The sequence below is a fragment of the Grampus griseus genome (genome assembly GCF_964374135.1).
Source record: "Grampus griseus genome assembly, chromosome: 2".
Classification (NCBI taxonomy): domain Eukaryota; kingdom Metazoa; phylum Chordata; class Mammalia; order Artiodactyla; family Delphinidae; genus Grampus; species Grampus griseus.
Genome location: NC_139018.1, coordinates 161,821,305 through 161,837,690, shown reverse-complemented (window position 1 = coordinate 161,837,690; position 16,386 = coordinate 161,821,305). Strand labels below are relative to the sequence as shown.

The window sequence follows — 16,386 nt, the reverse complement described above, 5'->3', positions numbered from 1 at the left end:
TCCATAAGGAAAATAAAATAATAGGAACTGCAGGGAAAATAAAAGGAAGACACCAAATTAAACATGAAGAAAGAGTAGAAAAATAAGACCCAGGTAAGAGAATTTAATTTGTAAAATGAGAAAGGGACAAAAAATTACTTAAGAAAACCAACAGGGAAAAATCGATTGCAGTCGCAACTTCTGACTCATCTGATAAATCTCACCTAATGTCTAAGCACTGAATTATTTCAACGGTCACTGAAAGGACACCTCCCAAATGAACTTACTCAAAAATTTCATTTAACAAATACTTATCGAGTACCTTCTGTATTCCAAACACTCTGAAAGGTGCTAAGAAAACAAAAAAGTACAACAAACTGGGTTCCTGCACTCACAGAGTTTACAATCTAGTAGGAGAAATAGTCCTCAATCAAATAATTATTCACATAAAAATATAATTGAAAACTGTGACAATATAATTGAAAACAAGACTCTTTCAGTGGCAAGTAATACATCTCAACTAAAAACAGTAATTTTCTGCTTTATGCTATCAGAAAGTCTAAGACTATCTGTAGATGGCTTTAAATGTATATCTTCCCAACGCAGCAACCCCCAGAATAATTTTTTTAAAAAGACTCTCTCTCTTCTAGAATGTGTAGATAACATTTAGGCAAGAATTAATTGGCCTGAGGTCCAAGATGAAAGGTTATTATGAGTATCTACCTTTGGGACACATGCTGAACTGTCTGGAGAAGCATGACATTATGATAAAAGGCCCAGGTGAACAACATAGAGTCAGACAGATGACATTCCTAAATGATGGTGAGGTGCTGTTTCTAAAAGACTGAACATTCCCAAATAATGAGAAGGTACTGTTACCAGAAGAAGGGGGTAAGAGATACTGAGCAGATGACACTATTAGATGTTCACTCCATAAAATTAATGTGGAATATAGGAAGAGCTTGGGAGAGTGTTTCTAGAGAAGCAATAAATAAAAAGGCAAGGTGAGAAAAATGTGCTTGGAGAGTAACAAATACAAGTCGTTGAGTATATGAAAAATTCTGACTAAAACTTCAGCAAGTAGGTCATGTTCAAGACCTCAGAAAGACTTAACTCACATCAATGGGTTAACTCACATTCTGGGTACAGATTAATGACCTGACAAAAGCTATGATGTATGCAGTATTAAGAGACATTTAAGACTCTTTCGCTGAAAAAATGTTTCAAAGGCCGCCCAGTGGTTTGTATCTGGAACTCTTGTAAGTATCTAATTTCAGGGAACATTTCCCAGTTTGCATCTTTAGCTTTGAAATACCTGGAAAGCTGTTCATGCAAATTTCATAGTTCAGTCTCTCATTTCTGTTTCATTCATTGTTTATCCATACATCTTTTTCGTAACTATGGAATTCTCTCCAAGGAAACAAATGAATGTATTTTAATACTTTACCAGACAATTCAAGTTTTTGGATTATAAATCATTAAAGTATCCCTTTCTCTGTCCTTCCCAGCTTACTGTGTGACTTGATCATTCTTAAACCACCATTTGTAAATGAATTCTCAGTTCTTCACAAACGCATGTGACAAATTCCCTTACTCTGAAGTCACTCAGTCTCTGGTTTCTCTACACATTTTAATCATGGGCATTTAAATCTCAGGTATCATGTTAAAGAAATTATGACTGAGAAATTCTGCCCAAAGAAATATGTAGAAATAAGGTACAAACAAAACTCTTTGCCTGAGTGATAAATCTGAACAAACGTAGTACCATCATACCAAGTGGAACACTGACCAGATTCCTCCATTCTACGAATTTTCAAAGAGGGCTCCCTGTATTTGGAGCTAGTGATGCAGTGGTGATCAGTCCCATACAGCCTATTGTCCTGGGCAGCTCACAGTCCAGTGCAGGCAGGGCTGTTACACCACTGACGGTAAGTGACAGGATGAAGAGGTGTAGAGTGCACTTTGGCAAGGTACTCATCTCAGACGTGGACCTGGCAGAGAAACACTGAGAAATGATTCAATAATGCTGAAAATCAAGATGAAGCTGAGACCTGAAGGACAAATAGCCAAGAAGAGGAGGAAAGGGTGCTCCAAGAGGAGGGAATGGCGTGTGCAGTTTCTTGGGGAAAGAGAGTATGGGAAACTTGGGAGAGTATAATGGAGGAAGTGATGCATTTGAACCTGGACAGGTAAGCCAGGACCAGGTTACTGAGGGCTTTGACCTCTAGGGCGAGACCCTTAGGAAGACAGGAAGGTATTTTCAGCAGAGGAGTGACACAGATCTTCATTTCAGAAAGATCTTTCAGGCCATGGAATGAAGAAGGGATTCCAGCAGGACTATGTTGGAGGGAAGGTGGGAAGCTGTTGAAATGAACTAGGCTAGAAATGATGGTGCCTGCCAGAGCGAGGATAAGGGAACTGGGGATACAGAAAGGCAGTCTCAAGTCAGACATCAGGTCTTGGTTTCAGAAAAATCAGCTTCTTATTGGCTGTGCCTATTTTACAAACGGCTCTTCTAAAAACAGCTTGACAAAACTGAGATTGCACAAATCTGGCTTCCTGCGGAAAGCTGTTTTGCAATGTCCAGACAATGAGACTATCATCTGCAAATGACTTTGAATCATGCTTGTTTTTAAAAATATCTGAAATGAACACAGATGTTAAAAAAGATAACGAAGGTTAAATAACAAAGAAATGAAACAGCCTGCCTGGCTTGTCCATTTACTCCTGATTAAAAACTATCCAAATCAGTATGCATGAGTTCAGAGCAATGGCCACTTATAAACTGTGCTGAGACAGAGATGAAGTTAGGAATTTCAAATCAAGCAAATTATAAACCTTTAATTTATAAATGCCTACAGTCTAAATAAAATCATGAATCTATTACCTTTAAATGGTAGCAATTTGTAAAGTGTACTCTCGTTCAATGTAGATCGGCCATGGAATTGATATTAATTAGCTAAAGAGCAAACACGAAGGAGAATCCTAAATCCAGAGGATTTCACCATTCTCATCAGAGCTGATTCTTATGAAGCAGCAAATTTAAAGTCTTGCTTTATACTGCTATGCTGGTCCAGAGATAGGTTACTAGAATGACCCTGTAAAACTGTCATTTCCATGTTTATTTACCTAGCAACCACCTGTCATTTGTGGTAGTTTCTAAGAAGTTAGGAATTAACATTCTTTTCCTTAGTTGAGTTGTTCATTTTAATTAACCTATCGTTTTCCCCTCGTATTGCCTAAGAAACAATTAGATGTATGGTTAGTATCATGATGTGATCAGGAAAACAGCACTAGCACTCAACATCATTTCAATGAAAAAAGGTCACTTGCCAAAAAACCGCTATTAACAATTTGTTATGAAGCGCAGTGGTACTTGTTCTGGCTTTTAGCTGTTGTAGAAAAGAAATTACATCATCTCCAAGTTGTTTAAAAATTGAAATCTTTACCAAATGACCCTGAGATATAATGTGATTTCAATCAAAAGTTCAACAGAGTTTTTAGCGAAACCTGAAAAGTTTATTCTAAAATAGATACGGAAAAGCAAAGAGCCTTGTAGAACAGCCAAGACACTTCTGAAGATCAAGAAGAAGGAGGACAGCTTTGTCCCACCAGACATAAAGACTTGTTATAAGCTAAAGTAATTAAGACTGTGATATCTGCACAGGGATAATTATCAGGGTCCCACACGCCTTTATCTTTGAAGTACTTTATCTCGGAAGATCTACCAGGGCTTATCCCAGGTTTTATATTTTAAAGCAGAACGTTCACAGCCCCAATAACCCATGAATTCTACCTCTAAATAGAAGTCCCACATATGAACATGAAGAGATGCATGCAAGGATATTTACAGCACCAATGTTCAAAACGGCACTGACAGGCGAGGGAAATGAAGAGGTACAAACTTCCAGTTAACAAAATGAATGGGTCACAGGGATGAAATGTACAGTTTGGGGAATATAGTCAATAATAATGTAACATCTTTGTATGGTGACAAAGGTGGTTAAAAGGTACAAATTCCAGTTGTAAGATAAATAAGTAGTAGGGATGTAATATACAACATGATAAACGTAATTAACATTACTGTGCATTATATGTGAAAGTTCTTAAGAGAGTAAATCATGAGTTCTCATCACAAGGAAAAAGTTTTTTTCTTTGTCTTTTATTTTGTATCTATATGAGATGATGGATGTTCTCCAAACTTACCGTGGTCATCATTTCATGATGTATGGAAGTCAACTCATTATGCTATACACCTTAAACTTACACTGTGTTGTATATCAATTATATCTCAATAAAATGGGAGTAAAAATAACATGCCACTATTCCATTAAAAAAAAAGTACTGATTTTTTTGTTGATGGAATATTGGATAAACCAATTGTGGAAAAATAACTGGAAGACTGGATAAATCAATTGTGGGATAAATCGACTGGGAAAATTAAGAGCAACACCATTACATGTAATACATGTGTATAAAATAATAAGTGACAATTTAGCCTCAATCAAAATTGTTTCACAACATATTTATAAATATTTTGCAAGTCTTGCCATATTTACAAATATTACTATAATATTCTGATACAGGAAATATTTTTACACATACTTCATATCAAACTAAAAGCTTTCATAAAATCCATTTAATTTGAATAAAAGAATTAAGCATTTAGAAAACTATGCAAAATTTTAAAATTCAAATTATAAAACAGATAAGATATATTATGCAAGATATACAATATCCTATGATGTTATATCAGCATATGAAAATAAAACATTGAGCAACATCTTTATAATACAGCAAGAACACTTTCAAACTAAAATGTGAAATGGCATTTTTTTAACCTTACAAGTCAACTTTATTTTTATGGGGCATTCAGAGCCTTCAAATAGGTGTTAAAATATTCTTTAAACTTTTGTCGTGTGACAAAAACTCAAATGACCCTCTCTATTCCCTCTCCAAACAAACAAGAACCAAAGAACAAAAATGCAAATACACTGCAATATGCCTTTTAGTTCAATTCTTGTTTCTTGGAATACAGAAAATTGTAAATAATTGAAACTAAAATAGATTCAAAATATGTAGATTACCAATTAGTGACATAAAGTTAGGACAAGTTGATTGTCTACTAAAAGGACTAAATTACCAAAAAAAAAAAAAAAGTAATTATAGGTGTATATTCCCAGGAAATATAAATACTAAAAAGTCACAATTAAAATAGCTAATATCAGTCAACTATACTTCACTTAATATAAATAAATAGCTAATATCAGATGATATAATTCTTGAAAGAAGTATGCATATGTAGTCACTAGAGCTAATTTTAAACATAAAACTATAGCCTAGCAAAATAATTGAGAGGTTTTTTTAATCAAAAGTTCAGAACAGGATTCATTTAAATATCAGGAACCCATGTGCACTTAAAATATGAGTTAGTATAGCAAAAATTACTTCATATATACTTTTTCATGAATATTTTGCAATGCAGATTACATTGATGTAATTTCTTCATAGATCCTTTTTCAATGTATTGAAGGAAATGGATAACAAAAGGAGAAGGGGAGGGGGCAACCAAAAGAAGTCAGATACTGCTATGCCGGCAGTAAGGTCAATGGGCTCTTTTAAACAAACAAACAAAAATATACCAATTGAATAATCAGGTTCATGGGGTCAGTGGTAGCTGCAGTCTAAGTTGTATCTTGGAGAGAATTATGCAAATATGTATGTTAATGTATACAGACTTAGCATGAGCTATACCCTAAATGCACCTACAAGACTACTTTACATCTTGAAAATCATTATTACTTATGAATTCCACATTGCAAAATGATAAATTCTGCCTGTCTTACTTCCCTTTTAGGGTTTAGGGAAATAAATATTTTATTGGGTCCAAATTACAGTTTCAGAGAGAAAAAGTTGGGAGCTACTGCTACAAACAGATACATATAAACACAGAGGATATTATTACTATCTAAAAAACATCATTGCATGTTGAATGCTCCATACTCCAACTGGACCAAAGAACACATTATCCTCATCTAAATAAACCAGGGTGTACCTACCAAGCAGCAAGCTGAGAGAGAATTTATCAGTTTTATGTAGACTTCTCCTACCACTGAACACTCCAGTATGTAGAAAATGTAGAAAACTGAATATGTAGAAAATGTAGAATATGTAGAAAATTGGCTTTTAAATATTCTGATTCTTATGCAGTTTATCTGCAGGGCAAATTCTCATTAGTCTCTCTATATAGTCTCATAGCCTCAATCAGCTAAGCAGGATGAGACCTTGAGTAATATGTATTCTAGGGAAATTTTCCAGTTAATGAGTGAAAAATAATAGGTGGAGGAAGAGAGGGGAACTAAGTCATAAGATTCCAGAAAAGTAAAATGAAGTCATTCTGCATCCCTGCCTCTATGACCCTCTCTTGACAAAATCACTGGCCACTTTCTACTATAACGCCTGAGGCAGGAACAGTGAGGACAGCTGATTTTAATTTGGAAGGGAAAGGAGAGTTACTATTGCTTAGATGTGTTTGGCTGGCCTCTGGAGGAAGGGATTACAAGTCTGTATTTCAAGGAAGGTCACACCGTTTCTGACCCCATGTTCAGATCTACAGTTTTTAACAGGCTCCTGACAAGACCTCTAATTCTATTTAAATACTCATATCTGTACCATCAATCCATATCTTACCACCTTTTTAATTAAAGAAGGCAAGATAAAAACAAGCCAAAGAAAAAATATGCAATGGGTTCAAAGTCTGGTTACAATACAATGTAGAATACTTTATATTCTATTCTCTCCTCAGATATTATTCTGTTCATTTGGCCAGGCAATATATGACACAATAAATTGTGGGAGGAACTGTCTTAGTAAAAGCATTACTACTTAGTCTGTCATTCTGCAGCAACTTCCTCAGTTGAACAGAATCATTGTCTGGAGGATAGTGAGGGAAGACATCCTGTGTGAACCTCAGTGAAGAAGAAAGACTTCTCAGAGTGGAATACTGGGAAGAGATAAAGCTCTGCAAAATATAAATATGTGCTCAGAATGAAGGCAACGGACTGGAGTTAGTCAGATTCAAAGAAAGCAGAAAAGCAACTTTGTAATATACAACCTTAGGTATTATGGTGACTGCTTTTTATTTACTTATTTCCCATCTCTACAACAAATACAAGATTTTAAGGGAGAAAAGCTGAACAAAGCTAAATGAGAGTAGGAGAGATAAGATGAAGACCCAGGTAAACCAGTACAAAAAATGCAGGCCAGAAGGTTTATATACTTGTTGGATGTGGGCTTTCAAAAAACCACATTTTTTAAAAGCAATGTTTCTGGTCACTATTTATAATGTCCAGAAGATGCAAACAAACCAGTGCAGAAGAAGATCAGCTATATCTGTTATTAAGACACAAGATCTTTCTCTCTGTGTCTGTCTGTCTCTCTCTGTTACTTGGGGAGCAGATACTGTGCAATGCATTGCACCATACCACCTCCCCCAATAACAGCCACCATAACAAGTTTTAGGAGACTATATTTTTAAAGCCACCTTCAGTGCAGGTTAATGGCATGCGGCCTAAGCACAATTCAGTTCAAAAGTAATTTCACAAAGAACTAAACTTATTTAGTAGTGTTCGTCTCCACTGAAAATAGAGCACCACCACTATATATACATATTATGTACACATACACACATATACATATATATACACACACTGTACTTTAAGGTATTAGATTAAGTACTTCTGGTTTCTGAAAATACAGTCAGAAGCCAGAAGTATAGCAGAATGGCGGAATGAACTTTTTGAAAGTTCTATCTATTAACAGAAGGTTTAAGGTAAATATCACCCAGCAGAACCATTATGACAGGCCTCTGGATCCTATTCTCTCATTTCAAACTATTGTTCTCTGAAGCCCACTGTATTTTCATTGCCATCTTACTTATGGAAGAAAGTCATAAATAGAGCAAGAAGTATGAAAGTCTCCCAAGGTGACAGTCTAGTCAACAGTCCAGCTTGCACTGTAATTCCAGTCGGTTCAGTCAGTGCGACAACTATTTATTGCATGCCTGTGTGGTAGATGCCACAGGGGATTCACAAGTGAATGACAGCAGAGCCTGATATGTTCTAAAAGAATATATGAAAAAGAGATGCCGAAATGAGAAGGAAACAAACTCCTACGATACCAAGCAGAGTCCAACCAGTGCCTTAAAAAAGGCCTAGAGTTCTCGGAGGGTTCTGAGACACCTCATCCTTTTGTGAACCGTGTCACTGGAGATAAGTTTGTAAGAAAAAGTAGAAGGTGGATGGGTGGAGATGGGTTAGGGAAGGAAGGGCAGGAGGCGTGGCATGGAGGTGGTAGCGCCTGGTACACACTCTGGGAACATCAAGAAGCCTCATTTGGCAAGACTGTTAAAAACACGCAGGGGAGGGGGAGGTGGGAAGGCAGTCTGAGGCCTCACGGTAATGGCCATGGTGAAGAGACTGTACTGAATGTAGTGGGGAACCAACTCGAGGCTTTAGATCTCATGGTCACAGTTGACCAATTCATTCATCTTCATAAATATACTGTTTCTACAATAGGAGATACCTTTTAGGAAGCAAAAAACTGAAACCAAAACTATTGAAAAGAATCCATAGTATCTACATCTCTGCATGAAGGTATGTGATTCTTGCAGAGATGAAATCTGTGGGGAGGAAATCAGTATTTTCCATTCCTGTTTTACTCAGGCACATTCTCCTTGATAAGAACCTGCTTCCAAAGATCAAACTTAAGAAATGCACCAATTGTCCTAACTGTAATAATCCCAAATCTCTCTGCAAACAACCATGAATTTCAAAGCTTATTTCTGAATTAAGTGTTCTAGATCACAGTTATGTCTCATTCCAAACTTACCCAACCTCAGGCTTCAACTTCTATCTATCCTCTGAAGGAAAGAGACTCTCACATTTTATATTTCAAAAATTTCTGTATGCAGTCAAGAGTCATTGATTTTTAAAAACCTGTGATTTTCTAATAATCTGGCCCATGTCCGTTTTATAGAGATATTTGCTTGAATTAACCCTCTGTCTTAATCTTTTGCTCCAGGTATGTCTGCATATAGTTAGAAATTTTGTACTAGTGACAGTATGTCTCAACAGAGATACTCTTATAGCAAACTCCACAAATTAGTAATATTTCAAACTAAGTTTTTTAACTCTAATGAAAGCAGAAAATAATAGGAAAATATCCAACTAGAAAAACAACTAAATGTAAACGATCTGCTAAAAATAAACTACTTGTTTCCAGAACACGGTAATATTACAAAGTTTAAAAAGTGAAAATTCCTTGGGGTCCTAAACTATTATTGCTCTCTCTATAGTGGTAACGAACTTCCTTGTTGCATTAAATCACATTTAAGAGCAATAATCAGGCCAAAATATAACTACATATTTTAGGCCTTTTTTCCTGATTTAAATTTTAGAATTCTACAAGATATGACTGCATCTTTCTCCTTTGACATTGTTACTAAACTGTTTTTCAATCAGTTCAGGATATAAAGATGAATGTATAACAATATGGAAATGATTTGAGATTTATAAAATTTAACATTATTCTAAGCTTATTTTTCTCTAAACATTGGTTGAGGTATACTATTTAGTGTGGGCAAATACTTTTCAGATATACATAGAATACATTCAATCCTAAAAGAAAATTCACTATATAATGAACTTTTAATCACAAGAGAGATAATTTTAAAGTATATTCTTGAAAATTCCACAACGTGTTAATAATTGCCAACAGTGATGCGGAAGAGAGTACTTGGGGTTTTCCACTGTACTTATCACACCACACGAATGTATTCAAGGTGTAAGTCTACATGTAGGGAGTACTATATAAATATTAAATGAATAAATATTTAATTTCAACGAAAATGGGAAATATAATAAACTCTCATTGTTTTAAATTGCCACTCATTTACGAATGTTAAGTTGAAATATCAAAAAATACTGCACATAGGAAAGAAAATATTGAGGATCACTCATCTCAGGTTTGGGAGAGAATGGGAAGGAAATTAGTGGTTTCTCTGCCCTCTGGTGGCAACAAAGTCAACTGCAGCATTTCTAAAGGAATGCATAAAAAATGTCCTTTATGAAATCAGACTCCCCTGCCCCCAACCCCCGCCAAAATGTCTGTAAAAAAATCCTGATTGCTACATGCCGAATTCCAAGACTGTCGGACTTTTAAAAAATTTCCTGTATTGAACTTTTTAGCTAGACTATTTTACAAAGGAAACTATATTTTTGCTTCCATTTCATTGCTGTATTTTAGGTATTACAGTAGCCTAACCATTTAATTCCAAGATTATTTAATAAAATTAATGCAGACTGATAACCAGGAAAGAAGTTACTTCATTTTGTAATAAATCTCAAAAAATTTGCTGAGAAGTATAAAACTATTCCTTTTTTATTCAATCCTGTAAAGATGTGGGCTTCTAGAGTAGTTTTCCACCAGAAGTACTGGTTTATAATACCTGCAGCTCTATGTTGAACAATTTACGTATTTCATATTCCCCAGATCAAAGGCTTTTAATTATCTGTTCAGTTTCAGAGTGGAGTAAATTTTATCCTCAATTTGAGAACTCAGAATAGTAAACTTATTGTATGTATTGTTCTTTTCTCAGTAACATATTATTAATGAAAAAAGTTCAGGAAAAAAATAAACATTTGCTGACCTTTTATTTTTTTACTGTAAATGCATTATTTACTCCCAGTGCCGAAGAGGTTTTCAAATAAACAACTTGGGATGCATTTTTGGCACACGCACCTCTCTAACCTCCTTCGGAAAGAAGTAAATTGCTTTCTTTAAGCATTTATTTATTTCATGAAGATGCGCATGAAAACTACTGTTGCACTTCTTAAAATAAATGTGCAGCTTCCCAGACGAGTAAAAGTCTTTTTGTTTACCAATGAAATGTAGCAGAGAAATACACAGAAGGTATGATCTATTGATATAAATAATACCTAGTCAAGAACAACCTATGTCCATCTATGCAGAACCCATTATATGTGATAAAGACAAATCAACATCCAGGAAACTTGCGTTTTATTCACAGCTTTCAAAGTGTTGTCATCTTGTTGCCCTCCCCCCGTCCCCCACCACACACACACCCTCCAATCATAAATTGGAGCAGAGTCAGAATCTGTGTTTTCTCCATAAGAATTTACACCAGGGGCAGACACAGTGTTTCGGCTGTCTCAGCTCGGTAACATTTCATTCAAGGACTTCCCTTCTAGATTCACCTCACCTGGAATCCCCAGGTGCTCTCCCTAGCCTTCCATCTGCGACTGGCAGGTTTGACATTTGCGGACGCCAGTAGATTTCCTGAGGAACCACTTACCGTTTCCCCTCCTCAGGATTAAAACAGAACAAAACAAAACCTTGATTAGCCTCATCAGCAAGGTTTTATTTCCTTTTTCTTTTCCCTGTAAGAGTCTTTGCTTATTCACCTCCTCTCGAAGTCTATCCATTTCTTCCCAGGGGGCAGAAATGGGGAGCAGGCGCCCGGTTCACAGTGGGCAGGGTGCGGAAGGCAGCTGGACCTCCGGCTCAGCAGCGCCTCGCCAGGAGGAGCCGGCGCGCCCAGGGCGGCGTCGCCGGCTCCGCGCTCGCCCCGCGGGGCGCGGCTCCGGAGGGACGCGCACCTGGCTGGAGCAGCCACCCCTGGGAACGTGCGGGGCCGGGGCTCCGCGTGGGGGCAATATCAGGCCACTCGGAGGTGGCCCTGCACGTTCAGGCCTGTCTGCGAAGCCGGCCGGCGGAGGACAATGGAGCCAGTGGTTGGTCTCCAGAGGGGCGCCCGCCCCACCTCTGCCACCTCCTTCCTTCCTCTGCGTCCCGCCGCACCCACCCCGCCCCACTTCCAGCGCCCGCTCAGCCCCAGACAGCAAGAGGGAGCAGAGGTGGGGATCGCCTGGGGGGAGGAAGGTGCGGCCCCAGGGAATTTTCTCCGGTAGAGGGGAGCTCTGCAATCTCCGGCTGCCACCACGTCCACCCCCTACCGCCCCCTTCGCGCACTCCCTTAGTTTACCCCAGCAGCAGAGAAGGAGGAGGGGCCGGGGAGGACACAGCCCAGGCTGCCAGCTCCTGGGCGAGGTATCAGCGTAAGGTTTGCTCTAACCCCAGAGCCCTCTCTGGGCGCACCCGGGGAGTCAGTACCACTCCCTGCCAGCCGCTCAGGTGAAGCAAGCGGTAAATCCTTAAGATAACCCCCAGTCCCTACCACCCTACTCATCCAACCAACATTCTTCTGCCCATTTGAGAAGACCAAGTTTAGTCGAAATGCAATTGCAATAACTTTGCCAAGGGCATAGGTGGGGAGGGAGTGGGTTAACAACGGGGTGCCAGAGAGGTCTTCAGCTGGGCACAAAAGCAAGAAGCGAAAGTGGATCTTACCATTGACTTGGTTTCCAGGCTTCCCTTCAGCGAACTGAAACCGGTCCATTAAAAAGTGGCAAAGTAACACAACTCCTGCAGCAGCCAGGTCGGCCCTCGGGAACCTCGCCATGCCGCTGCTGCGACCTCCCTCCCCTTCCCCGCCAGTACTTCTCCGGCACCCTGTGCCCCGGGGCTCCCGCTGGGAATGGGGACAACGGGGCCGAACGCTGAGGACTGGTCTCGGCGGGATGCAGAGGCCTTTGTAAATTTCTCTGGGACTTCACACCCGGGAACCGGGAAGAGGAAGAAGGGAGAGCGAGGGGAGCGCAGTCCTCTCCGGACCTCCAGGTCTCTCTTCACAACTTGCCACGACACTCGCAGCCCTCACCCCAGACACACAACAATTGCGGAGACGAAAGGCCACTTGAGCTGGGGCTGGCAAACTCTCCCTTCCGCACAAGCAGCGCCACCCCGGTGCCCGTAGACGGTGACTTCCGAGCCCCCGCGATGCGCTCCACTGGGTTCAAAACAGATCTAATTCCTCAGCCAGCGCGGGTGCCTGTCCAAATCCAAGAGGGCTGTCGGCTCGGAAGGAACTTTCCCCAGTCCTAGGGTGGCCCCCGTGGAAGGTTTGGGTTTGCGGGAAGGGGGTTACTGTGGGATGGCGAAACCCCTCCGACAAGTTTTTCTTCTTTTCTTCGCCCCGACGCTGGGCGCGCGTCCCTGCTCGCAGCCGGAGGGATGAGCAGCCCCAGAGCTGAGCCCCGGGAAGGCTCGGGCTGCAGCAGTCTGAGGTCCGAAGGCAGGAAAAATGTATTGGGGGAAAAAAAGAGAGAGAGAGAGGAAGAAGAAAGAAATGGGGAGGGAAAAGTCAGGCTGAAACCTATCGGGAGAGGGTTCCTCCTGGCTAAGGAGGAGGTGGCCCCAAGCCCCGCCGAGCCCCGGAGTTTGGTGGCGGAGGAGGCGCCGCCGCCGCCGCGCTCCCCCGCACTCCAGCTCCACACTTTGGGGAGGGAAGGCAGCTCGCAATTTGCCAGATCTGCCGCTGCATTCCCCCCCCCCCCCCGCTTCCCTCCCCCTTGCTCCTCCAGGCGTCTCCCACCTTCCTCCCCGAAACCGGCAGCTAGCACCGACCTGTCCAATGGCTGCACTTTCCTCGGGGCTGGCAGAGGCGTCGCCGAGAGATTAAACCCGGGGAGCAAGGCAAGGGGGAGTGAGAGGGCAACTCCGGCCCGGCGTGCCCCCTGGCAGCCGGCGGCCTGGCGCGCCGGGAGAGGAGGCGAGAAAGCCAAGCTAGGAGGGGAGCGCCGGACGGCACCTCTGCGCTGCCCGGGCGCCATGCCCGCACCCGGCTCGCACCCCTGGCGGTCGGGCCAGCGGTGCCCGCACCCACCTGGCCCTGGGCCGCCTTCGCGCCCGCCTGCGGGGAATCGCGGCCCAGCGGCCGACCCTGCGGGCGCTCGCCGCCGGTGGGGTCTTCCTGGGCGCTACAGGGTTAATTACAGTTCGCCATTCCCAGGAGGGCGTGTGCGGCGGCGGCTGGGGTGTGAAGAAAGCAAACCTGAGCCCGTATTCGCTTACTGACCCTGCGAAGCCCCTTCGGACCCCCGGCCCGCCGGGCGGGTGGAGGAAGGTGGCGCGCGGCAGCTTGGACCCGCCGCTGCGGCTTTGTAAAGTGTCAGCGGGAGCGAAAGCGAGAGTTTAACGAAACAGGAGGCCCACTGAATTTCCTACGGGGGCTTTAACAGGCTTTCGCTGGCTGGTTTGTTTTTGTTTTTTCAGCTCGCGGAAGTGCTTCAGCGTTAACCCTTTCCAGCCCTTTCAGTAAGTTTACACCTTATTTCGCAGAGTTAACCTTATTTTAAAGGGGTAAATACAAAGAAAGGAAGGAAAACAGCATATTGGTTAAAAAAAGTGCAGCTTCGAGCACCAGACTGGGCTAGAATTCCACCTCCCCCACGAAATAGCTATATGGCTTTGAGCAATATTCTTATTAGTGCCTCAGTTCCCCATCCATCAGGGGAGAATTGTAGTTATGCCCTTATAAGGTTGTTGTATTGGATTAAATGAGTTAACACTGAATAATTAAAGAACTGAGAACAGTGCCTGGCACGAAGTACATGACTTTATGCTTCTTAAATTAAAGAGAAGAGAGGGAAAGGAAGAGAGAGGGTGTCCTAAATCCATTGGAGAATCTGCTTCAGTGTTCTAAGAGCAAAAGGTCCTGTTAGTCTATTCTTGTCCAGTCTTTTCCATGCTCTAAAAAATTTATGGGTGCCATCAATACCACCTTAACTTTGTCTCAATACCCACTGGAAGTGGGTCCAGATAATCAAACTACTCTTGCCAGTTTGATGCCGAAAGAATGCCTTTCTCATGGTTCCTTAGCTGGTGAGCAGAAGAGAAACAGGAAGTGTAGCATGTTTTCCTCAATCCAGTACTCAATTTGCTATTTATTTTGGAATATATAAACTCGTCATGGATACACACTTTTTAATGCTACTTCCTCTCTCCTGAGCTTTTCCCCAACCAGTTGATTTCTCCCTCCTCACCTTACTTAGAAAACCTGGTTCTTTTACTTATGCTCAACCAAGAGTTAAGTTCTATGTAACATTACATCCAAAGTTGAGTACCTGAGACACTTATCTATTTAACAGTAAGTTGGAAAAATGAATCTTCCTATCAAAATCTTATTGTGATTTAATTAACGTCGATTTTTTTTGTCTGTGTCCCTACTGACCTCACTTACTTCACGAATCCTTGCAGAAAGCTTCCTAAAACGTTCAGTACAGCTCCATTTCCCATTTATATGCAAAATTATGGGGACCCGGGAGGAGCCATTTCAAGAAAGCATCTCTTCTTTGGTCTGGAATATGTACCTCCCCTTTCACAGTAGAAAAACGGGTGTTTCCCGTTTCTCTGAGAAGAAACAAGTCCCTGCCTCTCCCTGGTATCATTTTCTTTCTCTTTTCCTTTATTATTATGTGTGCAAATTAGCAGTGTTTATTTTCTTGTTTGTTGTCAGCAATGCTTTGCCCTCCTGATTGAAGCTTTATACCTCAAGTGGAAATTTGATGCCAAAAATTGAAAGGGAGTCAAGTGGTAATTCAGAGTAAGTCTGAAGAGGCTTTTATGTATTTTGTCTCTCTCACTGGTCCTGTTTCATTTTACTCATATCTTAATCTTATTCTGAAGAGCTGTCCACATAGAAAATACTTTAGTATGGGAGAAGATGCAGGTACGCAAGAATCAATCATGCACGATGATTTAGTGCTCAGAACTGAGTAAGAAAGAACAAAATAAAGTTAGGCTTTGGTACATTGTCTTAAATGTCAGCCAGTAATTATTTGTAAAAAAAAATGATTTTTCCTTTACATTGTAGCAAGTAACAACTAAAATGTGTGTAGGATGGTATGTTCAGAGTGAAATGGAAGGTTCATTACTCATATAAAATCCTGGCTAATTAAAAGTAGTATACTTTGTGGCCTATATGATCTAAGTTTGCCATATATGTTTCACCACAGAATAATCTATTTCACTTTCATGGAGAGAAATTAAGATGTCTCTGTGGAAAAAGTTTCATCTTCCATCTGACTAAAGAGAAGAGTTATAATGAGTGAGCTTTGTTTCTATTTACTATAGTTGTAAGAACTGAATCGCTGGGGGCTTTTTGTTTGTTTTTTACTCACTGGCTTAATTTTAGCTAACCTCTCAAGGAACAAATGAATCAGGAATCACAAAGGAGCAGCACTTGAGTTCCTTGTCCATGACAAAGGTCTGGAATTCACTGAACACCCTCCTTTACTATCTTAAGATTGTATATCAGAATCATTTTCACCAACAGAGAACTTTGGGCTGACATTAGCACCTGAGCTAAAGTCTGCACAGATTTCAAACCTGTTCGCAACCCCTTATGTACACCAACCTTCAAAGGCATTTCTACCCATTCCAAGTGCAATACTACCTGCATAAAGGTAATTACAATTACCCACCTCA

General features: G+C 40.8%; 2 protein-coding genes across 8 annotated transcripts in view; one reads left to right on the top strand and one right to left on the bottom strand.

The window, feature by feature from the left end:
* Positions 1-14,041, bottom strand: part of PLXDC2 (plexin domain containing 2) — a 415,558-nt gene extending 401,517 nt beyond the window's left edge. The window contains exons 1-2 of one of the 3 annotated variants that reach the window (XM_082647894.1): positions 13,976-14,041; positions 12,409-13,179 (exon numbers count right to left, since the gene is read on the bottom strand). In XM_082647894.1, coding sequence (XP_082504020.1) covers positions 12,409-12,520 — 112 coding nt within the window. In that variant the 5' untranslated portion in view covers positions 12,521-13,179; positions 13,976-14,041. Of the gene's footprint in view, positions 1-12,408; positions 13,382-13,524; positions 13,547-13,975 lie in introns of those variants that run through there. The other 2 variants (XM_082647893.1, XM_082647892.1) reach the window with 2 other exon arrangements.
* A 43-nt stretch (positions 14,042-14,084) lies between these two features.
* Positions 14,085-16,386, top strand: part of LOC309818286 (uncharacterized protein) — a 59,906-nt gene continuing 57,604 nt past the window's right edge. For all 5 annotated transcript variants that reach the window (XR_014296335.1, XR_014296336.1, XM_082647898.1 and 2 more), the window contains exons 1-2: positions 14,085-14,214; positions 15,416-15,502. Coding sequence is in view for 1 of the 5 variants with exons in the window: in XM_082647898.1 (XP_082504024.1) it covers positions 15,465-15,502 (38 nt within the window). In the remaining 4 variants the exon portion in view is untranslated. The remainder of the gene's footprint in view (positions 14,215-15,415; positions 15,503-16,386) is intronic.